The sequence below is a fragment of the Corvus hawaiiensis genome, chromosome 22 (assembly GCF_020740725.1).
Source record: "Corvus hawaiiensis isolate bCorHaw1 chromosome 22, bCorHaw1.pri.cur, whole genome shotgun sequence".
Lineage (NCBI taxonomy): Eukaryota > Metazoa > Chordata > Aves > Passeriformes > Corvidae > Corvus > Corvus hawaiiensis.
The window spans coordinates 6216258-6243862 of record NC_063234.1 but is presented as its reverse complement, the minus strand read 5'-3'; the positions used below and the strand labels follow the sequence as shown (position 1 = coordinate 6243862).

Sequence of the window (27605 nt, the reverse complement as noted above, 5' to 3'; positions counted from 1 at the left end):
TGAGATATAGACAGAGGTTTATTGAGATATATATGCATCATCATAAGTCAAACATATACAACTACCCACAACCATCGTTCGCTTCAACAGTCCCATTCCTGGTGATTTCTGTTAAGAGTTTTTCTGGAGCACACCTGCCTTAGGAACTTAAGAACCCCTCTAAATTCAACATGCGAAATGACACACATCTGACTGATTACCTGTCTCCCACGTATCTCTTCCATCTGCACTTTTGAACTTCTGATCTGCAAATCCCTTCTGCGGGGTCCACAGAAAGTAACTCATCAACCTGGAGTCTGTTATCAGTACAGTTAAGTTGCTTTAGAAGGGTCTGCATTGCCACAGGAAAATTTTTCAGACTCAGCTAACCAAAGCAGGTTGAAAACCACTGACCAGAGGTTTTGCGATTCTAGGGAATGTTCTAAGATGATTTGGAAACTTTGCACTTCTAGAGCTGAAATGTTAATAAGAAACTATTGACTTTAGTTGGGATGAACACTGCTATATTGACATGAGAAGGAAGCACAGACGGAGGGGAAAAAAAAGTCAATATTTGCCAGGTGGGATAATAAATCTTGGGTTTATGATCAATGCAAAATGCAGTGGTTGCGTTGCTATATACAGTCCGCCAGGTAAACTGAGCCACTGCGTTTCCTTTATTTCAATTAGCTGTGAGTAATTTGCTGAGATATTCAGGGTAATGTGTAACTGAGAGGTTCTGAGGGCTGTTCCCAGCCTACGGCTACAGAACCTGACACCTCTAAGCGATGTGGAACATTTTTAGCCTCTGCTGGAGGCAAAAACTGAAAGTTAGACAGCACAACCCTAATTCCTCCCCAGATTGCTGGGATGGTTTCTGCCAGGTCCTTGCCCCACAGCCACGCAGCCTGGGTGGGAGTTGGGGTAATGAGGCTGCCTGAACACCCTGAGGGAGGCTGGTTGCAAGGGGAGTCTGTGCTACACCTTCTCCCACTCTTCACAACCAAACCAGGCAAACAAGCAGATCATGTTGGCATGGAAAATTCACCCCACTGTCTCTGACAAAAGAGCAGCTTCTAAAGGCTGCCTTCCTACATGGGAGTTAGGCAGCTTTTGTGTCTGGTCTTCTGCACACCTCCATAGAGCCATAAAACTCTGCCTTTCTTCCCTGCCATGGACATTTCAAGCTTCACTGATTAGGTTTGCATTGTATGTAGCTATTAAAGCCAAACATTTACAGTCCTTCCAGTTTTGCAGGATAATTTCAGAAGCAACAGCCCCAAAGAAGTCCTTTTCTGTAGTTGAATAACCATATTTGTACAAATATTTTAGCAAAAATCTGGGCTATTCTGATTTCCATGTGGCTTCCCTCCCTTCCTAAGAATAATTATGCCAAATCCTCCAAGACACAGGATAAACACAGTGGTTTCACTTTATTATAACAAACTATAGATTTTCCAATGCTGCCTCACCAGGTCTCTCATTTGCCTTTGTCTCCAAAAGATTTTGTTTTCATCATTTTGCCACCATATTTACGTAGAAATGCACTGGACAGCTGAGGGGATTTCACTGTCTCTTACATTTCCTGTTCTGTTGTTTAATTAGTCACTTCTGAAAAGAGCGTTACTTAAAATAAGAGATTTCCTGCTACAAGAGAAAATAAAATAGATGAGCCCCAGACAGCCCAATGCTGCTGCAGAAACTTCATTCCTGATGTGTTTCAGGAGAAATAAGGACTTGGTTCGGGAATCAGGTTCAATTATCAATTGCATTTCAGCAAAGCAGCAGGATCAAACTTGGTATGAGTGCAGCAACCTGTCCCTTGGGTATCTCCCAAAGCCCAGCTCTGCTTCTTCCTCCAAGCCAGGAAAAAATTCCCTATCAACACACCTTCATCTGACACCAGCATGAAAAAGTTGTACAGCCAACACTTTGCTCCACATGCATCTTCAGGAAAGGAACAGATCTCCCGAAGATGCTGCTCATATCTCAGGTGGATGCAGACTGAGCCAATGGAAGAGATGGTTCAAAAGAAACACTGGGACCTCTTGAAGATGGGTGTGGAGGGAGAATGCTGTCCCCATTTAAAACATTCCCCAGTCAGGGCAGGGAAATGCAGCTTAATGTCCTCCGAACATTTTCTGCTGTAAGGCCAGTGTCTTGTCATTTACCTGATAGCCAAAGACAGGAAAAACTGTCCTTATTGATACTCCACATGGCTTTCAAAGGGCTTGGCCAATGCAACTCTGCATCCTCTTTGCCAAATGAAAGAGGATGAATTTACACACAGAGAAGCAGAAACCTTGGGTGAGAAGCAGTAGAAGACTTTGGTCCTGGACTTCTCCACTGGCCCGGACAAGCTCATTTGTCTCTGTCAGCCCTTGTCATGGGACAAAGCTTGGCAGTTCTTTCCAGGCACAGTTTTTCTTGCTTCCAGAGATTTAGAAGGTTTTCTCCATCAGTATTTTATTCACTACCAGTAGACCCAACAATCCCAATCAGCACCTCTCTTTTCCTTGATTTTCTTCTGTTCCTTCACACCTCTGGTTTGTATCCCCAAAAGGCCATGTCTGCATGACAAAACAAAGCAGGCCAGAGAATGGTGGCACTGAGGGTGAAATGGTATGGAGTTGTCAGGGAACATACAGCAAAGCTTAAAACAAACCGGCCTTATCTATCCTATGCCTTGGGATAAGACCTCCCTTGCTCTTTGCCTAGCCACTGTCTGCAAGGTACATGTTAGCTGGGCCAAAACCATACCAGCAAGAGCACCAACAGGTTGAGTGGTGCAAGGAGAGAGGCAGAACAAGACACAGCCCCATGACCTCCTTGGAAAATGGTCACACACAGGAAGAGAGATGTGGACATCACTTAGGCTGAACACCTTGGCAATGGTAACACCACCTGGGGTGGTTGTAGGTCTCATCTCTCTGGGGAAACGTCATTGCAGCCTTCCAGTACTTACACGGGCTTATAAAAAAAGAGGAAGAGCAACTTTTTAACACAAGCAGATAGTGACATGACAAGGGGAACAGTTTTAAACTAAAAGAGAAGAGACTAGATTAGATATTAGGAAGAAATTCTTTACTAAGAGGGTGGTGAGGCCCTGGAATTGGTTGTCCACAGAAGCTGTGGCTGCATCATACCTGGAAATGTTCAAGGCCAGGTTGGACGGGACTTGGAGCAACCTGGTCTAGTGGAAGGTCCCTGCCCATGGCACGGGGTGGAATGAGATGGTCTTTAATGTCCTTTCCAACCCAAACCAGTCTGGGATTCCATCATCTGTAACATCTGCTGTATGTGAAGATAAGCTGAAGACAACTCCACCAAAAGTCATGAATAGTTTGAGTTCACCCCTGCCCAGTCCTCTCCTGACCATCACCGGCCCGGAAGACCCTCTGCAATCCTGGTGGCCTCATCCCTCCTTCCATCCTGCTCAGCTGAGCGTGGCTCTTCCAGCTCCCACAGTGGGGGATGAAGTCTCAGTGCTCCTAAATGCCTGGAGGTATAATAAGCACTGCAAGGAGTGGATCAGGGTGTTATGTATCCAACCAGCCTGCAATCTCATTTTCTCCCTGGGCAGAATGAGTAGGGCAAAGGTTGCAGTCATGAGCTGTCACTCCAGTGCCGGCTGTCTGCACGTGCACTGCTGGGTATGGCCACTTGTCCAGCACCTGGATCAAGACTTGTTTCAGCAGTGCTACAGACTGCTTGGTGTGGATGGCACCCAGGTGAGTGGGAAGTCAGTTGGGATATATTTTAAATGCCAGAATCTGGAACTGCAGTAACAGTCTCCTCTGAAGATAGTACAAGCCAGGGGACAATTCACTCACAACCTGTGAAAAAGGATCTATCTGAGCAGTGGAAAAGTTGGCTCTTTCTGCAATGGTATGGTTTGAAGGCATTCACAATATTTGGGAATGCTCTTAACTTCCCTCATGGACCGCACCCAGAAGTTCACCACAGACACTCATTTTTCCCAGAGAAACTTTGATGGTATGTTCAGAGACAACACCCAAAAGAAAAGTCCCTAAATCCCAAGCCACTCGGTATTTTTTTAGTGCCCTATCTGACAATAAAATTGGAGGAGTGAATCTTACCAGCCTCAGTGCCAGATTTCAGGTGACGCCACTGAAGATTTGTTAGAACTGAATGCCTACTTCTGAAGACTCATACAAATAAATGCGCATTCCCAAGCAAGCTCTGAAATACATATGGGGCTAAAGGTATCCTGCTGCAGCCAAAAAAAGGGTGGTCTTGATGTTTGTTGTGGTTTGACAATGTTCCAGTGGCTACTGTGATGTGTTGAGCTGCCCAGGTGAGTATGGATTGCAGCAACTGCTCACTCCCCGATTGTAATGGACTGGACATGGTTCTTTTGTCAGAGCAATTTTCATGTTTGCAAAGCTGCTTCTGTTTGTGAACTGCAGTCCTATACAGTCCCTGCTCTGACCAGTCATCAGTGCTCCTTGGAAATGTTTGGGTAGTTTGAAATAAATTTCATCAGAAAAAACACAGGTTTCTGTAAAGGAGTGCAATTGCCCTGTATTTTCTGGCATGGAGGCTCCCAGAATAGCTTCTCCTTTCTCCAGGACAGGATTAATACATGTACTGTTGCTAAAGTGTCCGATATTTATCTTCCATTAAATCCAAAATAGAATTTATTTCTACTCAGAGCCAACTCTCACAGGCTCAGATTCACCCATGAGTTCTCCTTTCCTTTTTCTTGTAGCTCTTCTCCCCATCACATGGTGGAGACTATCCTCCAGATTATAGAGTACCCCACTTTCAATCCCATTTGGTAAGCCCATGGGGCATCAGAAAGCTGAAAAGAATATCTGTAATACAAAAGAATACCTGTAAAATATCTCTCACAACCTCCATGACTGATAGCACCGGTCAGATCCAGAAACTGAGCAGGAGTGCTACCTGCCTGCACTTAACTCTTGAGTGCAATTTGTATTTACATCACTTATGTCCAGAGCCTGGCAACATGCTTTGTTGCTTTCACACTGGTCTCAGAGCTGAAAACTCTTGAGTGCAATTTGTATTTACATCACTTATGTCCAGAGCCTGGCTACACCTTTGCCTGGACCTTTGCATGCTTTGTTGCTTTCACACTGGTCTCAGAGCTGAAAACCCCTTCCTGCTACCACTGCTGGCCCTTTACCTTGCCTGTGATATGGTGATGGTAATTTCTCTTTGAATAAAGTCACACCTGGGCAAGCCTATGAAACACTCCTGGGGTGTATTTCATTCCTCTTCCCATCTACTGAAATATTTACACATCAAAGGGAGTCTCCTTATCTAATGGGAGTTTGATGTTGCGGCCTGGGGTGGTCAGCAGGCACTGAGCTCCAACCCACACTGGGGGTCACAAGGGGCCTTCATCACCAGCTGCTGTCCTGAGAGGGGTACACAGGAGGGGCCCTGCTGGCCAGGAGGCTCTGCAGCAATGCACAGGCCAGGAGACCTGGTGTGTCCCTTAAACATTCCCCTGGATCTGGACCTTCCCCTCTTCCAAATCAGCTGGGCTTTAGGTTTTTAAAGCACCCTGGAACCTTCTGAATCAGAGGCCAAAAGAACCCAGCTTCCAGAAAGCTGCAGGTAATGACCAAGCAGTGTTTCATGGGCATCTTTGAAAAGACCGAGGGACCCACACCCTTGCAGTGAGTGCCTATTTCCATATTCTGTCCTCTGTTTACACTCATCACCTCCTCCACCCCAGAGACTGTAAAATAAACACCCCTCCTGCCCTGCTGCACTTTTATCATCTCCACAGGCAGCTCACACTGCACTTCCTTTCAGGGTGACTTACTCCAGATGTGTCTGCATCTGCCTCCCCTCTGGCATGGGGATACCACTCATCACTCCATGGACACTCTAGTCCCAATGATCCCATGCTGTGACTGCTGCAATGGCCTGGCATTCATGTCCTCCTGCTGAGTAAGTCAGGATGGTCCCCTCTGTTCTACCTGCTACAATAGAGACAGGGCTTGAAGCTGCTGCAGAAGCAGGTGGGCAGGATCTACAACTCCTCGCCCAGGCCAAGAGAAGTCTCAAGAGGTCTTCCAGCTCATGTCAAGCACCCACTGCACCATCCTGCCACCACAGCTACCCCAAAAAGCCGCAGGGTGCCCTGAGCCTCTCCGCAGCACCGCCAGCCCTGGCACCAGGAGCATTTCAGCCAGGAGTGCTCCTTGGGCTGCAGATGTCCATGCCAGACAGGACCCCAGGTTCCATGCTCACCCTTCTGGCTTCTGCTGAACTCTCTGGTGTTTCTCCTTGGACGGGAATAACACGAGAGGCCCAAAAGTATGATATTCCCATGGACCCACATGGCTCCAGCCAGCCAGCCACAGTCCTCTACCCTCTCATACCCCTTAGCCTCTCAATTAGTTCTTGCCTTCCTGACAAATTCACTCAACACCCTGAGCAATTAGAAGCCAGAAGGCCTCAGCTTTGTCTCAAATGATGAGCCAGATTAATCAGCTCCAGTTGCACTGAATTACCCAGACAGGGCTCACAGCAACAACTTCCAATTCACCAGCAAAGCAGCCAGCATCCCGCTTTCACCCAGGGTAATCAGCAAGGATGTGAAAGCCAGATGAATGACTAGGTGAGGGTGGGCTGCCGCCTGTCAGGAGCTGGAATATAAGTCAAAGCACTTTGAAATTAAATCCTCACTTTGACAGGGAACTAATGCAGAGATTTTAAAGTAGGTGTAATAAAGTTAGACAGGCATATGTGCAGCCTAGCGCAAGTTGCTGTGCTTTGAATAAGTGTGCCCCAGCTACAGGGAAATGGAGTTGAAAAGACAAAGGGAATTTTGAATAGCTCCAAACCAGCTTGGCAAGATTTTAGAGATGGTAGCAAGAGGTTTTAGTAATGGACCTAAGTAACAACACTGTCGGGAGGAGATTTGGTGCACAGTTGTGGCTGCCTGGGATCTTGGATTTCACACCAAGCAGCTAGCTCATGTTGCTCTTGGCTTTAAATTAAGTCATTTGTGCCCATATGGATAGACAGAGGCATGGTGGATGGAGCAGAGATAGGGATCCCCACCACATCTCTTGGCCTCAGGGTGGGTAAGCCATGCTGTTAGGAGCTCCTGGAATTTCCCAAGAGTTGACTTTTCCAGAGGTGAGTTTAAGCCTTGATATCTGGTCAAGCATCACCCTCCATCTGCACATTCTAGAGCCTGCCACCAGCCGTTGTGGCTGGCAGCTCTCCACGGGGCAGCCCTTGCTGAGATGCCAAGGGCATTTGCAAACTTGTCCCTGTTCTGGCTCCAAATGCTGTTCTCCTGATAGAACCCCCAGAGAGATACCCCCAGACAGAACCCACCCAGACCCCGCTCCTGAGTTGCAAATTTTCAAATGCACTTTGGCATTTACAGTGAATCCTCAGAAACTGGGATCTGGGAAAACACTCCCAGTCAAAGGGGTGCTTGTTGAGGAAGGCAGCCTGGGCGATGCCAAGGCTCCTCCCAGCAACAGGGAAACTCCAGGCAGTGCCAGGACATCTCAGGGCTCTGCTTCTTCACAGCCACCAGGAAATTACCCCAAAAAACATCAAATGCGGAAACCCCCGCCCCTTCCCTCTGCGAGGTTCCCCTGTCTCTCCCCGCACCCACCGATCCCACCCGGAGGTGCCGCTCGGTGGGTGCGGCAGGAAGGGGGGGGGGGGGGGGGTGCCGGCGGATCCCCCGGCGGATCCCCCGCTGCCCTCCGCGTCGCCGTAAAAGTTCCCAATACCCTCCTTGCGGTCGGAGCCCCCACTGCCTTCTCCGCCGCCGGCCCGCCCCGGGGGTGTCCCCGGCAGCGGGTCCCGCCCAGGGAGCGGCGGAGCCGGGGCGGCCCCCGGGGCTGCCTCCGCCCCCGGCCCGCCTCCGGCCCCGCCGCTCCATCCCGGGACGGGTCGGCCGCCCTGACAGTCGGGCTCAGCGGCCGTCGCGGGAGCATCAGCTGGGCAGCGCCCGCCGCTCCTGCCCGCGCCCACCTGCGGCGGCGGCTGCCCCGGGCGCGGGGCGGCGGGGGCGCTGCCGCCGCCGCCGGCTCCGCGCAGTCTCACCCTGCCTGCCCTCCAGGATGAGCCCGGAGTATTCTCTGCGCTCCTTGCTGCTCATCATCCTCGCCACCTTCTCGGCCAACGCCAGCAACTGGCTGTGAGTAGCCGCGAAGCGAGAGGGGGAATACGGACACGCCGCCACTTGTTGGTAGCCCGGGGGGCGCGGAGCAGGTGCCTTGGGTTTGGGTAGCATCGGGGTGCGACCCCCCGCAGCGATGCTGCTCGGTCCCCGGCGGGGCATCGGGTGCCCGTCGCCATCGCGCCGGTCCCTTGTCCCCGCTGAACCTCGCCGCCGTGGCCGTGGGGTTGCAGCCCTCATTCGCATGCAGGTGGGCGGCAGGGGATGCCGACTCTCCCCAGCCGCTCAGTGGCGGTGTATTATCGCGGCTGATGGGAATGGGGCTTGTTATCTAGCTCCCGTCCCATTTTTTGTCCTTAAGTTATGAATGCGGATCACGCCGAGATCACAGGCGGAGGTCGGGGCATGGGGTCGGAGCGAGGCCTGGGGGTTGGCGAGATGCCACGCGAGGGACAGCGGTCCAGGGGAGGATTTGGCAGAGCTGGGGTGGCCAAACGTGCTGGGCTTGGGGATCTGCAGCGAGCAGGGCTGCCCACGCCTCGGCCCCCCATTCCCGGTAGGAGGACGGGTGTCGGGGGGCTGTTGCACGCTGCAAAGGAGCCCGATGACATCGGGAACCCGCTGAACAAACACTGAAATAATGTGTAAGGTAAACAGGGACAGAAATCGTTCTGGAAAATTCCTACGTGTTTGCCAAGGCGGTGGGACTACTTTCTGCAGAGGACACCTCTCCTTCCCCCCCCTCCCCGGGGCGGAGGGGATGGAGCATGACAGCACTTTCCCACCTAACTTTGAACGAAGGCATCGGTTCTTCCTAATAAATCTGTTTTGGTGGGAGATGGTGCTTCCCCTGCTCCCCGTGTTGCCGGCTGACGGGAACTAATTAGTTCCCGTGCACGCACCCAGCAGACCCGCTCTCCGGCTGGGAGCATGGGCCGCCTTCATGGATTTCTGTCGGCAGGGGCAGGTACACCACGCAGGATAGGGAGTTCCCGGGTGTGTCGGCATGAAAGATCCTGAGTGTCTTGTACTTTTCCCAACACAGGTGCTCAGGTGGGCACACATCACCGGTGCAAGGAGTCCTCTCTGCATCCGGATACGGCTCCTGCCTTTAGATTTTGAGTCGCTGGAGGCTGTGGGATGTAGGTGGGTTTTGGAGGATGCTCCTCAATGCCTGGGGAAAGCGGCAGGTCAGCGGCACTCTGAGTGTCCTGCCTGTGGGAAAAGGTGGCTGCCTAGGATGCGTTAGTGCTTAGTCCTTCTCCCCTCCTCCTTTGCCAGATGGAGAGACTTGTGTGCCACACGTCTTCAGCAACTGGTGGGTGGATCATAGCAGCTATCAAGGTGGTCTTTTTAACTGTCATGCTTCTGGTGAAGGTATATTGGGAACTGTGGGAGTGTTTTTCCCGCAGGAAGAAAGTCCTGCTGAGGAAGCTCTGTGAGATGATGGCAGATCTCTGGAGAGGAGCAGCTTCGGCTGCCCTGGGACGGGCACGGGGGAAAGTAGGGATTTCATGAGTGAGGTCAGCAAGCTGCCCCGCACGGATGCGCAGAGGTGGGACTCCCCTCGGTTCCCGGCGCCGCACGCAGCTGGGATAGGATTTGGGAGGCGACGCGGAGGGGTGATTCGCCGCACTAGTCGGGGAGGGCTGTGTGCAGCCGTCCGTGCTGGCAGAGCAAGGGTGGGCGCGGGGGGCTCGGCAGCAGAGAGCGGAGGGCTCATTCCTGCCAACAGGGGAGGAAAAGCAGATACATTTCAGTGCGTTTGAAAGGAAGGGGGTCAGCTTTTTTTGATGTTGCAAATGTATCATGATAAAAGGATCGTCCTCCGCTCAGTGCTTTTTATTCTTTGCCTTTAGGATTAAGACAATTCCCATTGTTTATCTTCTCACATCAGAAACAAAGGCTGCCGGAGGCAATAAACAGAGTGAGAAGGATCCCAGGAGTTATCAGATATTCGAGGAATGAGTGTACCCCGTATGTCTTCACGTGTGTGGGCTCGGCATGCTCGGCGTTATCCCAGGGCACTGCCAGCTTGCACCCAGCACACGGGACGGATCCAGCCTCGCCAGGCACACGGTTCTGCACAGAGGTGTGTGCACTGAATGGCAGCGCACAGTGGAGTTTGCTTTTCCAGAAACCTGCTGGATTAGTGATTAAGCTCAGTTGTGAGCTTTTTTTTTTCCCCCCTAAAGCTCTAAAGCTTCTTTCAACCTGTACAGACTCGCATTCCCCCAGCGCTTTGGAGAGATGCCGCTTGCAACACTTGATCTAAGTGTTTCTGTAAGCCTGGCTTTGTGGGAGAAGCGCTCATTTTGGCCATGCAATAGTGTCTGCTGAGCTGCCCCATCCAGTATAAAAAGGAGATGGTGTAGGGAATCTCTCAAAGGGATCACTCTGCTACAGTGGCCATTGAGCTGGAAGGGATTTCCCAAATCTTTTCATTAAACAAACCAAGCTGCTTTCTCCCTGGTTAGGAAGCAAACCTCAGGTGCGTTTTCTCAGTGTCTTGAGTTTGGGGAGTTGCTGCTTGGCTTGTTGCCTATCCAGAAAGCCTCTTTTCTCCAAATCTGAAGAGATGCTCTGTTCCCACTTCTTGTGAAAGCCTCAGGCTTGCTCTTCCTTCTGCATTTGGAGGCTCAGATTTGCCTCCTGCCTCTTCAGGCACAGATTTGTAAATTAAATAAAGGGCTGTAGACAGAGCCTTTTACATCTCTCTAGCTGTGCACAGGAAGGTCCATCTGGCTTCTACTTTATCTCTGAAGGAGCCCAGGGACATGCTTTATACAGGGGAAGCAGATGAGTTACTTTTCAAAGTAACTTGTACTTTGTAGACTCTTGAACCCACATGTGCAGTGATGTGGTTGAATTTGGAAGCAAGGCCTCTTCTGCTCCAAACCCATCCTGATGCTGAGGGTGTTTCATAGAAAGTTCCAGCCAAACAAGCATCATTCCATAGCTGGAATAGGAGTGCCAGGCTCTGGTTTCAGTCCAGTTGTTTAGTTAGTTATTCATTTATTTACCTATTTTGGAGAGAAGGAGGTCCATATGAAAACATGGACTAGAGAATGTGCAAAGTGGGTTGTGGATGTAAGTATCCACTAACTGCGTGAGGCACTGGGGCCCACTGCCTTGCTCTCTAGCTGTTCAGAGGGTTTGAATGATGAGAGAACAGAAACAGAAAACATCAGATACGACAGGGGAGGGTCCTGTAGGGGTGAGACCCCTGGTTATCAAACTATCTGGGAATCGTTACAGCCTCTCTCCATTTTCTTGCAGCTAAAACTGGCTCTGGAGGAGGCTCCCCATATGGTCTGAGATGTGGTTATGCCATTGCAGAGCATGGTGTACCACCAGCAACTCTGTCTATCCATCCTTTACAGGGATTTCACATTTCCATCTGTGCTTGGGACTTGGCTTAAAGGGCCAGGAGCACAGATGGGCTTTTAAAACCTTAAAAAAAAAAATAATTTGAGTGCTCTGGGAAAGCTTGAAGACATTGTGAGGGTCCTAGCAAGCCTGGCTAAGCAACTGCTCTCTAACCACTTTCGAGGGCTGGTGAGGAAGGGATAAAAGGAGTTTGGAGTTCCCTGGCCTCCTTTCATCTGAACATCACAAGGTGCTTTGCAAACAGGGGCCCAAATTCTTTGTGCCCATCTCTGCCAGCTTAGGAGTGAGGATGTTGCAAGAGCAGGCGGAATGCTCATTTTGTTTGGGTCATTATGCAGTGCAGAGGATTTGAGAGGAAGCATGCCTGGGTCCTGCATTTGCATCCTTCTGGTTTTAAACCAGGCTTTATTTTTTTAAGGTGAGTCTCCACAGCTTTGATAGTGGGGAGAAATCACTTCACCTGGAGCCTGGCTTGGTTTAATTTTGTACAAGATTCTTTGCATGGTCATTGCAATGCTCCCGTCTTCCACCTGGTGAGGAACTGGTCCAGCATTTTCCCATCAGGTGCTGTGCTGCCATGGCACAGATTTGGCAGGTGCAGCTGACTCTAATGCAGAGTTGCTCCTGCCAAGCTCCACTCCCCTCTCCATGCTCCTGGTTTTTGCTGTGAGGACAGTGTCAGGAAGGTTCCCCAGTCACATCTGTCCCAGCAGCCAGGGTGGTAGGTTGCACCATTTGGGTTTGATGAGGAATTTCCTTACTTTAGGGGATGCTGTGGGTTGGACAAGTGGCTCTCCACTTCTGGGATGCTCAGGGCTCCCTTGCATTGCTCTGTCAGATCAACAAGGTTGGTGCATGAACCCATGGTACCCATTCCCAAGGCTGTGGGGTGGGAAATTGAAACTGCTGTAAATGTATTTTAATTTTTATTTATTTGTAAATCTTGCCACTTCTGACAAAACCAGCTAATTTTAACTCGGCAATGAACACGGGCTGGCTGTGGGTTGCACTCTGCAGATTGCACTCAGGTCCTGGCCCTGGACTTCCAAACAAGTTTGGCTTGTCTCTGAGCAATGGTCTTGTCTGGCAGACACCCATCAGGGCTGTGTTTTCCAGGGTGTTAGGAGGGCCCCGTGCTCTCTGACTCCTCAGTGGTGATGGGCATTTCTGTCCTTTCCTAAGAAAGCCTCAAATAAAGTTACACCCCAGTCGTTCACTGCAGAACCTGACTCTAGGGAGGATGGACAAGAGGGAGATAAAACCACTCTGCATCCCAGACTGTGAAGAACTGGATGAGCTCCAAATATGAGCAACAGCAAGAGGCAGGTTTCTTTTTTGCAGTGCCTTGATGTGACTCCATGAATCAGAACTGGACTTTTGCACTGACACAAAAAAGTGTTTATGTGACTCTGCTGAGAGCTACTGTCCACTTGATTAATTAATTCATCTTTGTAGATGTAGAGAAATGCATTACAGCCACTTTCTTAAAATGATGAAATTGCTGAGCAGTCCTGGAGGTTAACAGTTTCTACGAGATTCTTCTGTATTTCCTTACAAGTGCAACGACACTAGCTCTTACAATAGCTGGTGATTTTTTCTTAAAGGTTGAAAGCCTTGTGAATCCACAAACTTTCAGTCATCCAAGGCTGCTTGAATGTCAGACTCTGCTCTGGATACTCAGTGCAGGTAACCTCTGCCTTGCCCACCCCAGGGTGTCTGTCCCAACATCTGTGGGTGACCCCTGGCAGCATCCTCCAGGCTCTCTTGGAGCTGCTGCCATGGGCTGTTGCACTTCACAGCCAGGAAGGTGCCGTGCAGGATCTGACTGGCTCAGCAGAACTGGAGCCAGTATTGTGCTTTCATGAAATTACCTGGGGGAAAGTAATCAGTTGAGTCTCTTGGCCGATGTTGGGTGAGATCAAACTAATCCTGTAGAAGGCTTTTTTTGCCACGTATTTGCAAATTCTGATCGAAACTTAAAACTCATCAGATTTTCTGCAACCAAGTCTAGCCTGAAGCACTGCAGGAGTTGGCCTGCACTTGCCTCCTCTTGCAACAAGGCCTTGGTGTTGTACCTGAGTCCAGGAGTAGCTTCTGTTGGCTTGTAAAGGAAGTAAAGGAAATTTCCTACACATTCAAAGCAGATTTCCAAAATGGATGCTGTTCAGGCTCTTTCCAGCTTCCATCCTGCTCATCCCCATTACAAAGTGGAGATTTTGCCCCCACATGCTCAGAAAGCAAAAAAGCAGCACTGGCTCAGGACCAGCAGCTGGCCATCTCACTGTCCCCAAATACTTGTGATGGGGGAGGCAAGCCACCACCAGTGGCTGGGGCTGGGGCATTGCTGGGTGCACATGGTGTTAGGTGCAGGGTCTAAGGGATGGGGAACAGGATTGGAGGTGTAGGCTCACCCTCGAGCTGAGGGGTAGAAGTGTAAGGCGTAGCAATGCCTCCTCCTGGGTGACTCTTTTGGCAGCTGTTAATTGGAGATGAAAAGTAGGTGTGAAAAGCAGGTTTCAGCAAAGAGATGGTGCTCTAACTGTGACAGGAAGGACTGAGGCAGACAGCTGTATTTCTTCCAAGAAAGAGATCAGACAGGTTCTCAGATGATGACTTTGTAAATCATAGTTTACACTTAGAAAGGCAGGATGTCTAATCCCAGGAGGGAGATGCTCGGTCCCTGGGAAGGCCAAGTCCTGCTACAGAGCCAGCAGCTGGACAAGAGCAACCTTGCAGGTCTCCCACAAATCCTGACAGGAACATGCCCAAGCTGACAGACTTGAAGAACCATGGATGTGGTGGGCCCAACCAGCCTGGTGCTGTTGGCACAGGGAGAGTGGCACTAAGCCCAATATGGGACACTATGAGAAATCTTGGGAGCTCTCTGGCCTGCCTGGAGCATCATCTGACATGCCAGCCTGAGGCATCTTTCCATGGCTTCACTCACCCTGCTTGGTAGGGGAAAGCAACAAGGCAAAGATAAAACACTTCTCCATATCTGCAGGATGGCTCCTTGCAAGGAGCCGTAACTCTGATCAGTACCTCTCCCTGCATGCATCTGTCTAGCTATGCAGACAGACAGATGCATGCAGGGATGCATGGGGTTTTTCCATGAGTTTTTCACATTATAAACAAGCCTTTAGTTCTTCCCCAGAAGAAACTTGCCTACACAAGCAGTCGCAATCCTTAGGACAATCTCGAGTCACTGCTGACTGTCCCTGCAGCCTCAGTAAGCATGGAGATGTGCTTGCTGACCCCTCCACAATCTGGGGGGTGTTTGCTGCCTTTCAGACAGGAGCAGAGCTGAATCATCTTCACAATTTAAGGCTTGGACAAGCCTTTTGTGGCCTTGGCCATTCAACCCTGGGGGAAGGTTGAATATTTGCTGAGCAGGGTGAAGCTTGTGAGCCTGATTTCAGAAGATCTATTGCGTGGTTTATCAGGGATGCCATTGGCCTGGGTCTGAAAGTTCTCATCTTCAGGAAAATATTCCTGAAATGAGACAATACAAAGAGTTCTCACACTTGAAACTCATTTGCTTGAATAAAAGAAACACCAGAGATCTCTGCTTTCTACAAGACATCTGCTGCATCTTCTCTGACCCACCTCAATTGAGTATTTGTCAATGACTGAAATTTCCACACCTTTCCATAGCAGGGAATCTCTCCTCCTAGTTCAATCTGCCAGCTGCTGTGGCTCTTTCAATGTCTCCTTGTCATTTCACCCATTATTCTTCCTCCTGAAAGTATTATCATAATTTTTATTTAAGCAGGGCTTTCTGACATCCCCCACCTTTCCAAAGCTCCCTGGATTTGAGATTTACTTATTTTCCATCTTGCAGAGTGAATCAGCTGCAGCTGCTTAAATTATGGGGCTTCAATCCTGATCTCAATACTGTGGATGGGAAAAAAGGAAGGGCTTTCTGTCAGTTTTCTCTTAGATCAATGACTCTTCAGAGGGAGGCTGTTCTGCAAGTGACTTGCCTGGATTTAAAGGCAGGAGAAAAGAAACATACAAGGCCATGATGAAGCAAGGAGACAGAACTTGAAAAAACGGTGTGGGCAGCAGCTCTCCTCTTGAAACATTCTTTGCCCAGTCTTGGAAAAGGAAGAAAATACACCATTATTTGGGCTTTTTTTCCACAAGCAGGGCTGTTTTGAGGCTGCATGTGAGACTTAAATTATAAGCATAATAAGCATAGCAATCGAGATGTGATATCACAATGGAGATCTGCATGGAGACTTTGCAGAGGGCAGGAGCTGTTTGTTGCACTCCTCCTGCTGTGCCCGTCTAGCTTTCTGTGCAGGTAGACAAAGGCTTTGGCTGTGGATTCTACCACTTCAGCCCAGGAAAACAAAGTTTGGATGAAGTTCTTGTTAAGGACCAAGCAAAGCGCTAGAGCCAGGTTTCCATGGGGACCGTGGGATGCTGCAGATGGGTTTGGTTCCTGACAGCCCTGGTGCTCCACAGCCCTGAGAAACATGAGATGGAAGCATCTCCAAGTGCTGATGAGGGCGGAGCATGTTTCCTAGCTCTTACCTCACTCTTCATCTGCCCCAGAGAGGGGAAGGGGATAAGATGTTCCTACCTGGTGCTCCTGAATGTGGTGTGATGAGATGCCATATGAGAGCCTCAAAGCTGAGGTCCTTCAGCAAAGGTCCTTCCTTAAATCCTTGCCTCAACCTCTGGATCCATCCTGAACGAGGGATCAGGATGGGAGCTTCCTCCCCCATCGAAAACCATGTCTTTTGGAAAGCAGAGATGGTTCTCCTGGACCGGTAACAAACTGATAGCATGATGGGGCCACAGCATTTTAGGCACAGTTGCCTCCATCTCCACAGAGGGGCTGCCAAACATAGGCTGAGGAGGGGTGATGGGACACAGGACCTGTCAAGGGGGAGAGAGGCCAGAGCACTGTTCTGGATAGTTTCATCCTACTTGTCTGCCTTGCAAAACAAATTACCAGATCTGTTCTTGGAGAGCTGTACCTATTTTTGAAGCATCCTTGGCCTTTGTTTTATCATCCCAAACAGCATCAAATGTGAGTTGGGAAAGCACCTTATCAGGTGCATCTCCTTGGAAAAGCTTGAAAGGCTCTTGTCACACTTTCCTTTATGCGTGCTTTGAATTTATTACTCCATATTGCCCAGAGAATCTCAAGCTGGGAAATATGTAAGAAAAGAAGATGATGCCCCATCCTGAGCAGAGCTGATACTAATGTGGCTCCTACACCTATGTCACAGAACTCTTCTGCCTGTGTCTGCACTCAAAGCAGGCACTGACTCATCTGTAGGACCAGTCTCACAGCTTTGAAGGAGATGCTTCCCTGGCATGATAAATGCTGCTAGAGTTGCTGGCAGAGGGGGAAGCCAAATCAGCACAAGGGGTTAGTACTGGAGGTAGATTCTGATTTTCTTGGCTTCCAGGCCCAAAGCTCTTCTATAACCCACATTGTCTTGGGCTGGATCTTACCACTCTGCTGCATCATCTTTCCCATGCCCAAGCTGGAATGATGGCTGGACCTGGGAGGAGACAGCTGTTACGGGCACTCTGTGTGTGCTCAGCATTCAGCATCCTCAAAGCTCCTGGAGGTGGTTTGGTGCCTTCACCCCACATCAGCTAAGTGCAGCAAGATGTGAGAACAGCAGTTGTTGCACTCCATGTCTGGGATGGCAGCACAGGGTCAGGGACACCCATGTGCATGGTGTGGGGGCCAGCAGAAAGGTGACAGTCTTGAGTTTGGCCATGATGGGTTTTTCAAGCCACCCATGTGCATCAGGTCCTGTCCTCTGCAAACAGGGCTGTCCCCTTGGAGGAACAGGATGCCTTGGGCAAAGATGATTTGCTGGTATAAAGGCTCTAAGAGCACTTGGCTCTGAAACCCCAGGAGCCTGCTGCTTCCCACTGTTGGAGAAGCTTTGCCTCCATGATCACAATCAGGGAAAACTGAATACTTTTGACATCTCACCATGCAGATTCCCCATGAACTCCATGAGCCAAGACAGCTTTCTCCCTGGCTCCCATGGCCCCCCAGTTGTGAGCATGAAACCAAGCTGCTGAATAATTCTGCTGATGCACAGAAGAGAAAATCCTGTTCTCTCCTCCTGGGGCAGACTGGCAAGGTTAATGGGAGGAAGAGGCTGTGACAACCTATTTTGTGGCTGGAGTCAGCAGATCTGGCTCCTGGGACACATGGGAACAGGCAGGGAGCAGGAGCCACTTTTGCACAGTCACTTCTCAGAGGCAAGCAGGGCTTCAAAAGAAAAATCCTTAGCAGGATGTTGCAACTTGGGAGGAGGAGTTAAAAAAACAAGCAAACAAAAAAACCCACAAGTTCTGTATGGCTGGGAAATGCAGTCAAGGCATGAAGTTTCCAAAAAGCTCACTACTTACATCTCTTGGTGCAGACAAGGTAGCAGCATGAGACAACACTGACAATTCCCAAGGACACTAAAGCTCAGTGTGGTCAGTGGATGGATGGGTGCAAGTGTGAGTTACACCTGTCCTGTGCAGGGGACCTCCACAGCAGGTCAGGGCTCCACCATGGAGGTGTCATCTAAAGTGGCTGCCAGCAGCCACAGGAAGGAGGGGGTCTCATATACACACCTGCCAGCACAGTCACTAATAATTGTAGAGGATATTAGATTATCACACAGCCCTGTTGGAAAATCTGACTGGGTCTATCTTAAGCTCCTTCTGTGATCCAGAGGTTGCGGCAGGAGGATGGAACTGGGAAACGGGCAAGCATGGACACCATGCCCACAACACAACAAGGGGTGGGAGGCTGAGTTACTGGGATGTTCAGCAGGAACCATCATGCCCACACACTGGACAAGGAAATGCTGAGAGTTTTCGAGGTGCTTGGTCTTAAAGGTGCTTGCTCCCTCATTCCTCTAATGCTGACACCCAAGAGCAGCTCTGTGACTCTTTCTGCTGAACATGGCGCTATGGAAAGCAGAACACATGGTCCCCTCCACACAGGACCAGTCTTTTCCAGATCATCTAAGACCTCACGGCTCTATTCACAAGTTGGGCTGGTGGAGAAGGTGCCCAGTCTGTGCAATTTTGCCCCAGCAGGCTCCTGATTCTGCTTCCCTGCTTCAAGCCCTGCTTGAATCCCAAGTGACAGGAAACCTGGCAGCTCCCAGAGGCCATCCTTGCCTGGGATGGGGGAGCTAAAAGCAGCCTCCAGGAGGGAAGTGGTTTGAAGGGCAATGTTTGCCGGTGATGAACACACAGCCATGCTGTGGGAGCACTGTGGCAGATGGAGCTGGCAGCCAAGTGCCTGTCCTGCTTGTTTTGGCTGACTTCGGAGACCTCTGGCTTTTCCTAGTAGCACTTGGATATGCCGGTACTCAGGAGACCTGACCAGGAACATTCAGACAACACTGAAAATATCTTCCTTGCCTGCAACAGAGGCAAAGGGGAGCCAACAGCTGGACTCCCTGAGAGACAGGGACTAGGCTGCAGAGGGATGGTGGTTTTGCTTGGGCTTGTTCTCTGTCAGCCAAAAATGCATCTTGTGGAGCCACTGCTATGGTACATTTATAGGTACCCCAGATGGGCAGCAGGTCTCAGCTATGGAGGGAATAAGAGGTTCAGTCTCCTTGCTTTCTGCAAGGCTGAACATGGGCCCCAGCTGAATATGGGCTCCCCTAGCCCTTGCCTCCTAACCCGTTGTGCTGGTGTCATGGCAGGTACCTGGCAAAGCTGTCTTCAGTGGGGAGCATCTCCGAGGAGGAGACCTGCGAAAAGCTGAAGGGCTTGATCCAGCGCCAGGTGCAGATGTGTAAGAGGAACCTGGAGGTGATGGACTCGGTGCGACGCGGAGCCCAGCTGGCCATCGAGGAGTGCCAGTACCAGTTCCGCAACCGCCGCTGGAACTGCTCCACACTAGACACCCTGCCTGTCTTCGGCAAAGTGGTGACACAAGGTGAGCTGGAAGGACGTGTGTCTGGGGTGATGCTGCTGGGGGAATGGCTATAAAAGCAGTCTGGTGGACTGCAGGTGGTAGGATTTTGCCTTCTTGCCCCAAACCGGTGGCTGGGGAGGGTCAGGAAGGGCCTATCCAGTGTTGGATCTTGGGGCAGATGGGTCCCTGTGCACTTCAGCAGGGCTCTTCTCACTATGTTGGGTACAATATATCCAGACTCCTGCTGCTCCTCAGCTCTCCTGAACCTTTTTCACACGCATTGACAAGGACATGCCAAGTTTGAAAAGAGGTCCTAAAGTCACCCTGTGGTCTCATCTCTTCCCCACCAAGCCCAGGAGCTCCACTCCACAAAGCCATTTACTCAGTCTCTTTCTGGGTAGTGCTGAAGTGGTGGCTGCTGCCAGGCTGGCATGTGGCCGCTCTTGAGCAGAGCATCAATGGGCACCATCAGGAGGATGGCTCAGTGCCACCTGGCATGGGAAGAACTCGTGGCAGCATCATTGCCCACCACCAGCCTTCAGGGCTGGGTATGGCCAGGGCAGCCCCCAGCCCCTCTGATCCCAGCTGCACCCCAACTTCCCAGCACAGGACTGTAATCAAACCAGAGCACTGGAGTGAGGATACAGAGGGGAAAACCCCTCTGCAACCCCTTAAGATCACTGAAGCATCCCTTACCTCCCCTCAGGTGCTATCTCTGAGGCACTATCTCACCTCCTATCCCAGGACCCCTAGACCAAAGCATCCTCCCGGCTCCTTATTTGACTTTCCTCTCCTCAATGCAGGGGTGAAGATCTCTTCTTGTGAAGGTTCAGGGACTGGAAATACCAGAAATACCAGAAACTAAAAGTCGTCTCTTTTTAGGCAGCCACAGCACAAACCGACCAACATGATCCTACTATTAGCCTCGATTAACTTGGAGGCGGTTCAGTCCCCACACTGGCTGGGTCCTCCCCAGCCACTGCCAGCTGGGCCACCAAAGTCTGGGATGCGACCACCAAAGTAGCTGCCCTCTCTCTGACCGGCAAGCTGGGTGATGCCTGCTCACAAGCCATCCCCCCTCTGCACCAAGCATGGGACCACCCCAAATGCCAGCCCTCCTTGCTCAGAACTGGAGGGTTTGTGTCCTCAATCAGCCTTGGAGGACAGTGGGGATTTGTGTGTTGCTAGAGCTGATACCTGCCCCTGCTACCCTGTGTGTTCACACCCAGGGATCTGTCCAACTTCTCAAACACGCTTTTCCCAACCATGTGGCACCACATAGGTATCTGACACAAGAACTGGGACTGGACTGCACCCTGGACACCAGTGGGGTTTTGTGAGGTGCTTTGGGAGCAGAACAGGGTTTTGCAGAGTAGTTTGGGAGGCGTTGGGAGCTACAGGACCCTGTGAAAGAGGATGGCAAGGATCTGCACCTGCAGGGAATGTTCCTGGACATGGAAAGCAGACAGGTGTTTTGGATGCAGGAAGGATTCCATGGCAGAGGTGCCCTGCAAGCACAAGGCAAGACAGTCTTCCATATAAGCGCTGGAGAGCTCTGCCCGCATTGGCAGTGCAGCCTCTGTCTCTCCTATTGCCAGGTTTTATCATTCACCCATCATTCATGTTTTTAATATTGTGGGGCAGTTCCCAGCTTATTCACTATTGCAAGAATGGGCCCTCACTGCTGCAAAACATCTCCCAGCACCCAGGGGTCTCTGATGAGTCAGGTTCAGCCTTGACACTAAGCAAACAGCATCCCTGGAGGTGGGGACAATGAGGGTTCTGCATGGGCTGTCTCATCTTAGGAGGAAGTGACAGAGCAAAGGGTTTAGCCTGATAGCTCTGTATAGCCGAGAGCCATCTTTCAGACCAGCTTTTCAGGGGGGTTTATGTGCCACACCAGTGTTAAGAGGGGAGAGGAGAAGAGACACACATGGCAGGCCACCAAGGGCCTTTGGCCACCGGGCTACATCCCCTCCAGAATTCCCGCTCGTGTTGCCTCGGACTTGCTGCCACATTTCCCACCATGGTTTGTGCCATTTCAGGGACGCGGGAGGCAGCGTTCGTCTATGCCATCTCTTCGGCAGGGGTGGCCTTTGCCGTGACCCGCGCCTGCAGCAGTGGTGAGCTGGACAAGTGTGGATGTGACCGCACAGTGCAGGGGGGCAGCCCACAGGGTGAGTGTCTGAACAGAGAGCAGCTGCAGCTGCCTGGGGACGCGAAGTAGCCAAAATACCTGCAATTCAAACCCACTCTCTGGAGCCATCCAGAAAGGAGGGAAAAGTTTAAAAAAACAAAACTCTGGTTAGTCCACATGAGTGCCTCAAAAAGGCACCTGGGTGCATAACCCACAGGACAGAAAGCATCTTGTCCATGTGTCCCCCAGGGCCACACTCCCTAGCTTCCCTAATTCCCCATGCGGCCCAGACTACTAGGCAGCAAGACAGAGAGGGGGCAGGCCAGCTGGATTTTAGGAAGAGCAGGGCTGGAGAGTGCAAGCACTACAGGGTGGCAGTACCTGTCTCATCTGTGCTCTCTGCCTCAGGCTTCCAGTGGTCGGGCTGCTCCGATAACATCGCCTATGGCGTGGCCTTCTCACAGTCCTTCGTCGACATCCGCGAGAGGAGCAAAGGGGCCTCTTCCAACAGAGCGTTAATGAACCTCCACAACAACGAGGCAGGGAGGAAGGTAATGGCAAGGAGGAAATGTAGGCAGTTGGTGCGGCTCTGCAGCATCCCACCCAGGCTCTGCAGCCACAGCTTGAGCCATTTGGGCTTCTTTTAATCCCATACCCACCCAGCAGTGTTTTCTGCACAGCCCTCCCAGGCCCCATCCATTGCACCCTCCATGCTGTGTCCATCCCATGCTGACCATCCCATCTTGTTCCTTGTGTCTGTTCCTCCAGGCAATCCTGAACAACATGCGGGTGGAATGTAAGTGTCACGGTGTGTCAGGCTCGTGCGAGTTCAAGACATGCTGGAAAGCCATGCCCCCCTTCCGCAAAGTGGGCAACATCCTGAAGGAGAAATTTGATGGTGCCACAGAGGTTGAACAGAGCGAGATTGGATCCACCAAAGTGCTGGTGCCCAAAAACTCCCAGTTCAAGCCCCACACAGACGAGGACCTCGTCTACCTAGACTCCAGTCCTGACTTCTGTGACCACGACCTCAAGAATGGGGTCCTGGGCACCAGTGGGCGGCAGTGCAATAAGACCTCCAAGGCCATTGATGGCTGCGAGCTGATGTGCTGCGGCCGTGGCTTTCACACGGACAAAGTGGAGGTTGTGGAAAGGTGCAGCTGCAAATTCCACTGGTGCTGCTCTGTCAAGTGCAAACCCTGCCATCGGGTGGTGGAGATCCACACGTGCCGGTGATGCACGGGGGAGAGCACCCACCTGTATCCTCTTTAACTGACCCTGCTTCTCCCTTGCCCCACAGCCAGGACTGAGGAAGTGACCCAGATGCTGCAGGGAGAGCACACCTCTTTACAGAGACAGAACCACAGAGAAAAACAGAGTTTAAAGAAAAAAATATTTAAAGTTTAAAAAAACTGATCATTGTTGGCTTTTTAAAATTTTGTTTTGTCTGCTTTGCTGTATTTCTTGCTGAAGCCAGAACCCCTTAGTGTCCTGTGCCAGCAGACACGTTTGCTCTCTGGCTGGCTGGGGACCTGTGTGGTGCCAGCTCCTGTTGGATGGGCTCCTGCTGCCTCTGGAGCGCTGCAGATAAGAAGTGTTTAAGACAAGGGTAATGAAGCATTTGAAATCTTCTATCACAGTTATTTTTGTTTGTTTAAGGCACATGCTGAGCATCTTGGACCACCACTGCCCTGGCTAAGCCTCAGGAAGGGAAGGAGCACAGCCAGCCTGTGCAGCCAGGTGCATGGCAAGGGACAGGCAGGTGGTGACAAGGGTGGCACTGTCCTCCAAGAGTTAAGTTCCATGTGGAGCCCAGCAAGGGTGATCAGTTTATGAGGGAAATGTGGGACACTTCTGCACCTCCTTGTTGTGGGATGCTCAAAGGCCTCCTGGGCAATGGATGGATTTTGGAGCAGCTCCAGGGGCTGCTCTGGTTTACAGAAGTTCCTCAGTGGCTGCCTAGGGCTACTGGGGGACACGATGGTCCCACCATGTTCTGTTTCCCTCATCTCTTCTCTAGTACCTGGTTCCACTGGAGACAGCAAAGGGCAGTGACACCTGCAATCCACTGACTCTTAATGGAGCTGGGAGCTGATGGGAGAAAATCCAAATTGATTTCTTTCCTTCTGTCCCATAATTGCCCCCACCTTGCATGCATCCCACAACAGGTCTCCTCTCCCACAACAGGTCTCCTCTTTCTCCTCCACATGCCTGTTCTCCTCATTCAGGAAGGCACTTGGGGACAGTCACCATCCTGCTGAATGCTGAGAAAAGCAAAAGTACACAGTGGAGCAATTGTTGGGGGTGGAGGAATGCTGGTGTTCTGCCGCTATCGCTGTCTCACCCTTAGGAAGACACGGAAGAAGGACTCAGCCAGAGGGATGCCGCCATGTGTGCCTGGTCACAGAAATTTAGTGCAGCAGGGCCCCAGCTGTCCTGTCTTGCTCCCTGGGACACTGCCATGAGGATAAGGTGCTGTCCTGCCTACTCTGTCTTCCCTCTGCCTAGGACTGGCTTAGTGCAGAGTCCTTGCTGTTGGGCTGCAGTACGAAATATTTGGAGAACTAATAAGCAGAGGGGCACTGCGAGGGGAGGTGGAAAGTGAACCAATTCCTCTCTTCCTCACTCAGTGGTCTATGAGTCAAGAAGTAAAAGGGAGGCAGAGAAAAACCTCAAAATGGCACCTTAAGCCAACAGGCGAGGAGTCAGCATTGCTGAGCCCTCCTGTGTAGGAGAGAGCTCTCTGCATGGTCCAGGAAAGCCCAGAGCTGTGGCCCTCACCCTCCCAGCTGAAGGAGGGGGTTCCTGCAAAACCTGCAGTCTTGTTTTTCTTCCTTGAGGGGGGAAAGGTTGGGGGAATGCACAGACGTATGTGAAATCCCATCTGTGCCATGGCAGTGATGGGCTGGAGGAAAGCCTGTGGTCGCTGGAAGATCTCCAGACACCATCTGCTGACAACTGACTTGAAGCAGTGCAGGGCAAGGGAGGTTTGCATCAGGGTAACCCCCAGCGCACCCCAGCTGCCTCCCTCCTGCCTGCTCAGCACCAGCTCCAATAAACCTCCAGCAAAATGTGCCACGTGATGGGGAGGGACACCCTAGGTAGGCCCTGAGGTAGAGCACCGTGGGTTGATCCATTTCAGTGCAAATGAGAGATCTGCACACCAGGGCAGGGTTTGCCTCTCTCAGTTGGCCAAGGGTGCAGCATTAAATCCCCAGGGGGGCAATCTAAGCTTTGCCTCCCCTGGTTCCATCTCCAGCCCCCCCAAGGCTGCAAATCCTCAAATACCTTAGAGACTATTATTCCTCTTCCCAGCTCATGCAGAGGAGGTCACAGACCTCAGGCCATTGGCCAAGTCTTCTACTCCTTGTCCATCTAGGATGAGGGCCAAAGCCAAACAAGACAATCCAAATCAGCATGGAGATTAATGTCTACACATGGGATTTTTTCAAGCTGCAATGAAAGCTAAGCCCTGCAAGTGCCACCCAGGGATAGTTTGGCTCTGCAGCACCCCGGCTCTTCTCATAACTGTAAATTTCAACACCAGAGGGGGGGTTAGAAATGCATTTTCATATTTACTTTGTCTATTAAATAATGAGTTTGTGCTGAACAAGCCATGGGGTTTTCCTGTCCTGTAATCATCTCCACTGGTCAGTGTAAAACCATAACGTGCTGCAAACCCCTCATGGTTGCTGGTCTCCTCCCAAGAGTCCTTAGCTGGTAAGAGAGGTGCCTACATTGTGCCTCCGGACAATGCAAAGGGAACACTAAAGCTCTCTTTGTCTCTCCTCCAGTCTCTCCTCAGGAGATGCTGGTGTTTGGACCACAGGCTGCATCCCTGCTTTCCCATCAGTGGAAGCACAGCTTGTTTCACAAGCCTTAACCACTTGACACACCACTGGCTTAAGAGGCAACTTATTTTAGATTTCAGTAAGTCTCTGACTTCCTCCTGTAAAGAGGGCATCAATATCCATCTGCTTAGAACAGTGCTCCTCTGCCCTGTCCACAGCCAAGGAGCCACAGCTACCTTGTGTGCTGCTGGAAGCATCCTGCCAGTGGGCTCAACGTGCATTTGAGCTGGGAAGGGGCAAGAACTGCCCCTAGATGCCAAGTCAGGGACCTGCTGACTTTTACCTCCATCCCTGTCCTGCGGTGTGCTGGATTTGGAGGGGATGCAGTGCCAGCTACCGAGGTACGCTCCAAGCTGCCCACAGCCAGTGCATTTTGCTTGTCCCTTTTCCTTCCTCCAAGTCGGGAGTATTGGCTGCATCCTTTTCACACTCCCCTACAATCTGGAGCTTCTTGCTTCAGCAGGGGTTGCTGCTGGGTCCAGCTGTACACTCTGCCTTGTCTCTTTTCTTTAGCTGTAACTCTCCATTTGTGTGCTCTCAAAGCTCACCTTTCCATAGGCCCATGGTAAAACCACTGTCTTCTCTCCCTTCAGCCTCTCTGGTGGCAGGGGTTGAGGGGTATTTTGTTAAGTTTAACTTGTTGCAGAAAGAGGATGGTAGGATGGGAGAAAATGATGCCTGAGCCTCCCAAAAATCCTTACTTCCAACAGCTCCTCTCTTCCCCTGGTGGATCCCACTCCTCCAGTACTTCTTTTCCCCACTCCAGCAGCAGCCTCAGGTGAGGAACTGTCTCCAGTGAAAAAAAAAAAAAGATGCCTCATTCTTCTGCTGAAACAAGGTGAAGGGAGACACTGGCTTCTCTGTGACCATAGACAGAGCACGGTGTTTGTGTTCCCCTCTTCCAATGCCCCCCACCTGCTCTGCCTGTCCCCTGCATCCCACATACATCAGACCACATCACACTATGCCTTTCCCCACCACTGCATCCTGTCACATGCTCGGCCCCATTCCAGCCCTACAGGCCCAGAACTAGGTCCTCATCCTCAGCCCCCCCAACACCTTCTCCTTAGTAAGCTCATCCCTCCTTTGAGAACTCACAGGCTGACATCTCCACCCAGCCTCTTGCCCTCATAAACTTTGCTGGATGTCCCACTTGCCAACTTGAGATCATCATGGCAAAAATAGGATTCAGCTCCAAGTCCTCTCCACCCTGCTCCGATGGGTAAATCCATGATTTTTTTCCCATTCCCCAAACTCCCAACTTTACCACCATGTTCTGCTTCTGTTTTCTTCACCTTTTCTACTGGAAAATCCACCTGTGTGTCAGGTACCTTCAGCTTCAGCTATTTCAAGCTCTGGGCTTCACATTTCCCAACTCTCCATCCCAGATCCAAGCACGGCACAGCCAAGCACATGGGCAGAGCTGGTATTTCTCTCCAGCTGTTTCGACCACATCACCCTCATGCCCTTTACTGGCCATGGACACTTCCCTCACTCCCAACTATCTCATTCTCCCTCCCTGGGCATGTTCAGCCTCACCCACTGCTCCTTGCAAAGCAATTAAATCACCGTGGGTGACATTAATGATGCTGACGGAGCGTAAGTTAGCACTCACATCCTTTCCTTCCCTCATACCATCAGTGAACATTACAGCAAATCCCTTTGCATATTCCTTCAGCAATGAGCACAGTAATTCTCCTGTATCTCCTTCTCTCCCTTTATCCATGAGTTTACCAGCTGGCTGTAGGGAAGCAAGGTGATGGAGACAGCAGGAAAGAAGAGTCTAGGACCACCAAAGAGTAATACTTCAAGGACAGAATGGTGTATTACTGCATGGGGAGGTGAAAAAGAGGATCAGTCCTCCTTAGAGCTGCCACACCACAGTAATTGGGAATGATGGGCCTCATGTCAGTCTGGCACAGGAGAACCCACGCTGGGGTGACCATCACTTCCACCTGCACTTGCTGAAGATGTCAGTGCCTTGGCCAAGCAGAGTGTCCTTCAGCAGCACAAGGCTGCAGCACAAGGCCATGCTGAAGGACGGACACCCAGCAGAGCAGAGCCTTTGACAGCAGCATGATACCATGACGGCAGGAGGGCACCCAGCCAGCGCTCCTCAGAGAGGCCTCCCGACCCTGACTGCCAAAATCCTGCTTTAAGCACAAGAAAATAAATTGTGCAACTTGC

General features: G+C 51.0%; 1 protein-coding gene and 1 long non-coding RNA gene across 4 annotated transcripts; one reads left to right on the top strand and one right to left on the bottom strand.

Annotated features, from left to right (window-relative positions):
• Window positions 1-22025, bottom strand: LOC125337076. The gene is made up of 2 exons (XR_007207934.1): window positions 21949-22025; window positions 1-2549 (listed from the first exon to the last, which is right to left on the bottom strand). It is a non-coding gene; the product is annotated as an uncharacterized LOC125337076 (long non-coding RNA).
• WNT4 (Wnt family member 4) lies at window positions 7994-27605 on the top strand. 3 transcript variants are annotated; one of them, XM_048326368.1, is made up of 8 exons: window positions 8063-8146; window positions 9174-9274; window positions 9410-9446; window positions 9988-10220; window positions 19216-19451; window positions 21476-21607; window positions 21976-22118; window positions 22336-27605. In XM_048326368.1, the coding sequence occupies exons 4-8, from the start codon at window positions 10093-10095 to the stop codon at window positions 22801-22803; spliced, it is 1107 nt and encodes a 368-aa protein (XP_048182325.1). In that variant the 5' UTR covers window positions 8063-8146; window positions 9174-9274; window positions 9410-9446; window positions 9988-10092; the 3' UTR covers window positions 22804-27605. The 3 variants fall into 3 exon arrangements, with proteins under 3 accessions (XP_048182326.1, XP_048182325.1, XP_048182324.1); XM_048326367.1 differs by having other exon boundaries at window positions 9174-9505; window positions 10026-10220; XM_048326369.1 differs by lacking the exons at window positions 9174-9274; window positions 9410-9446; window positions 9988-10220 and having other exon boundaries at window positions 7994-8146.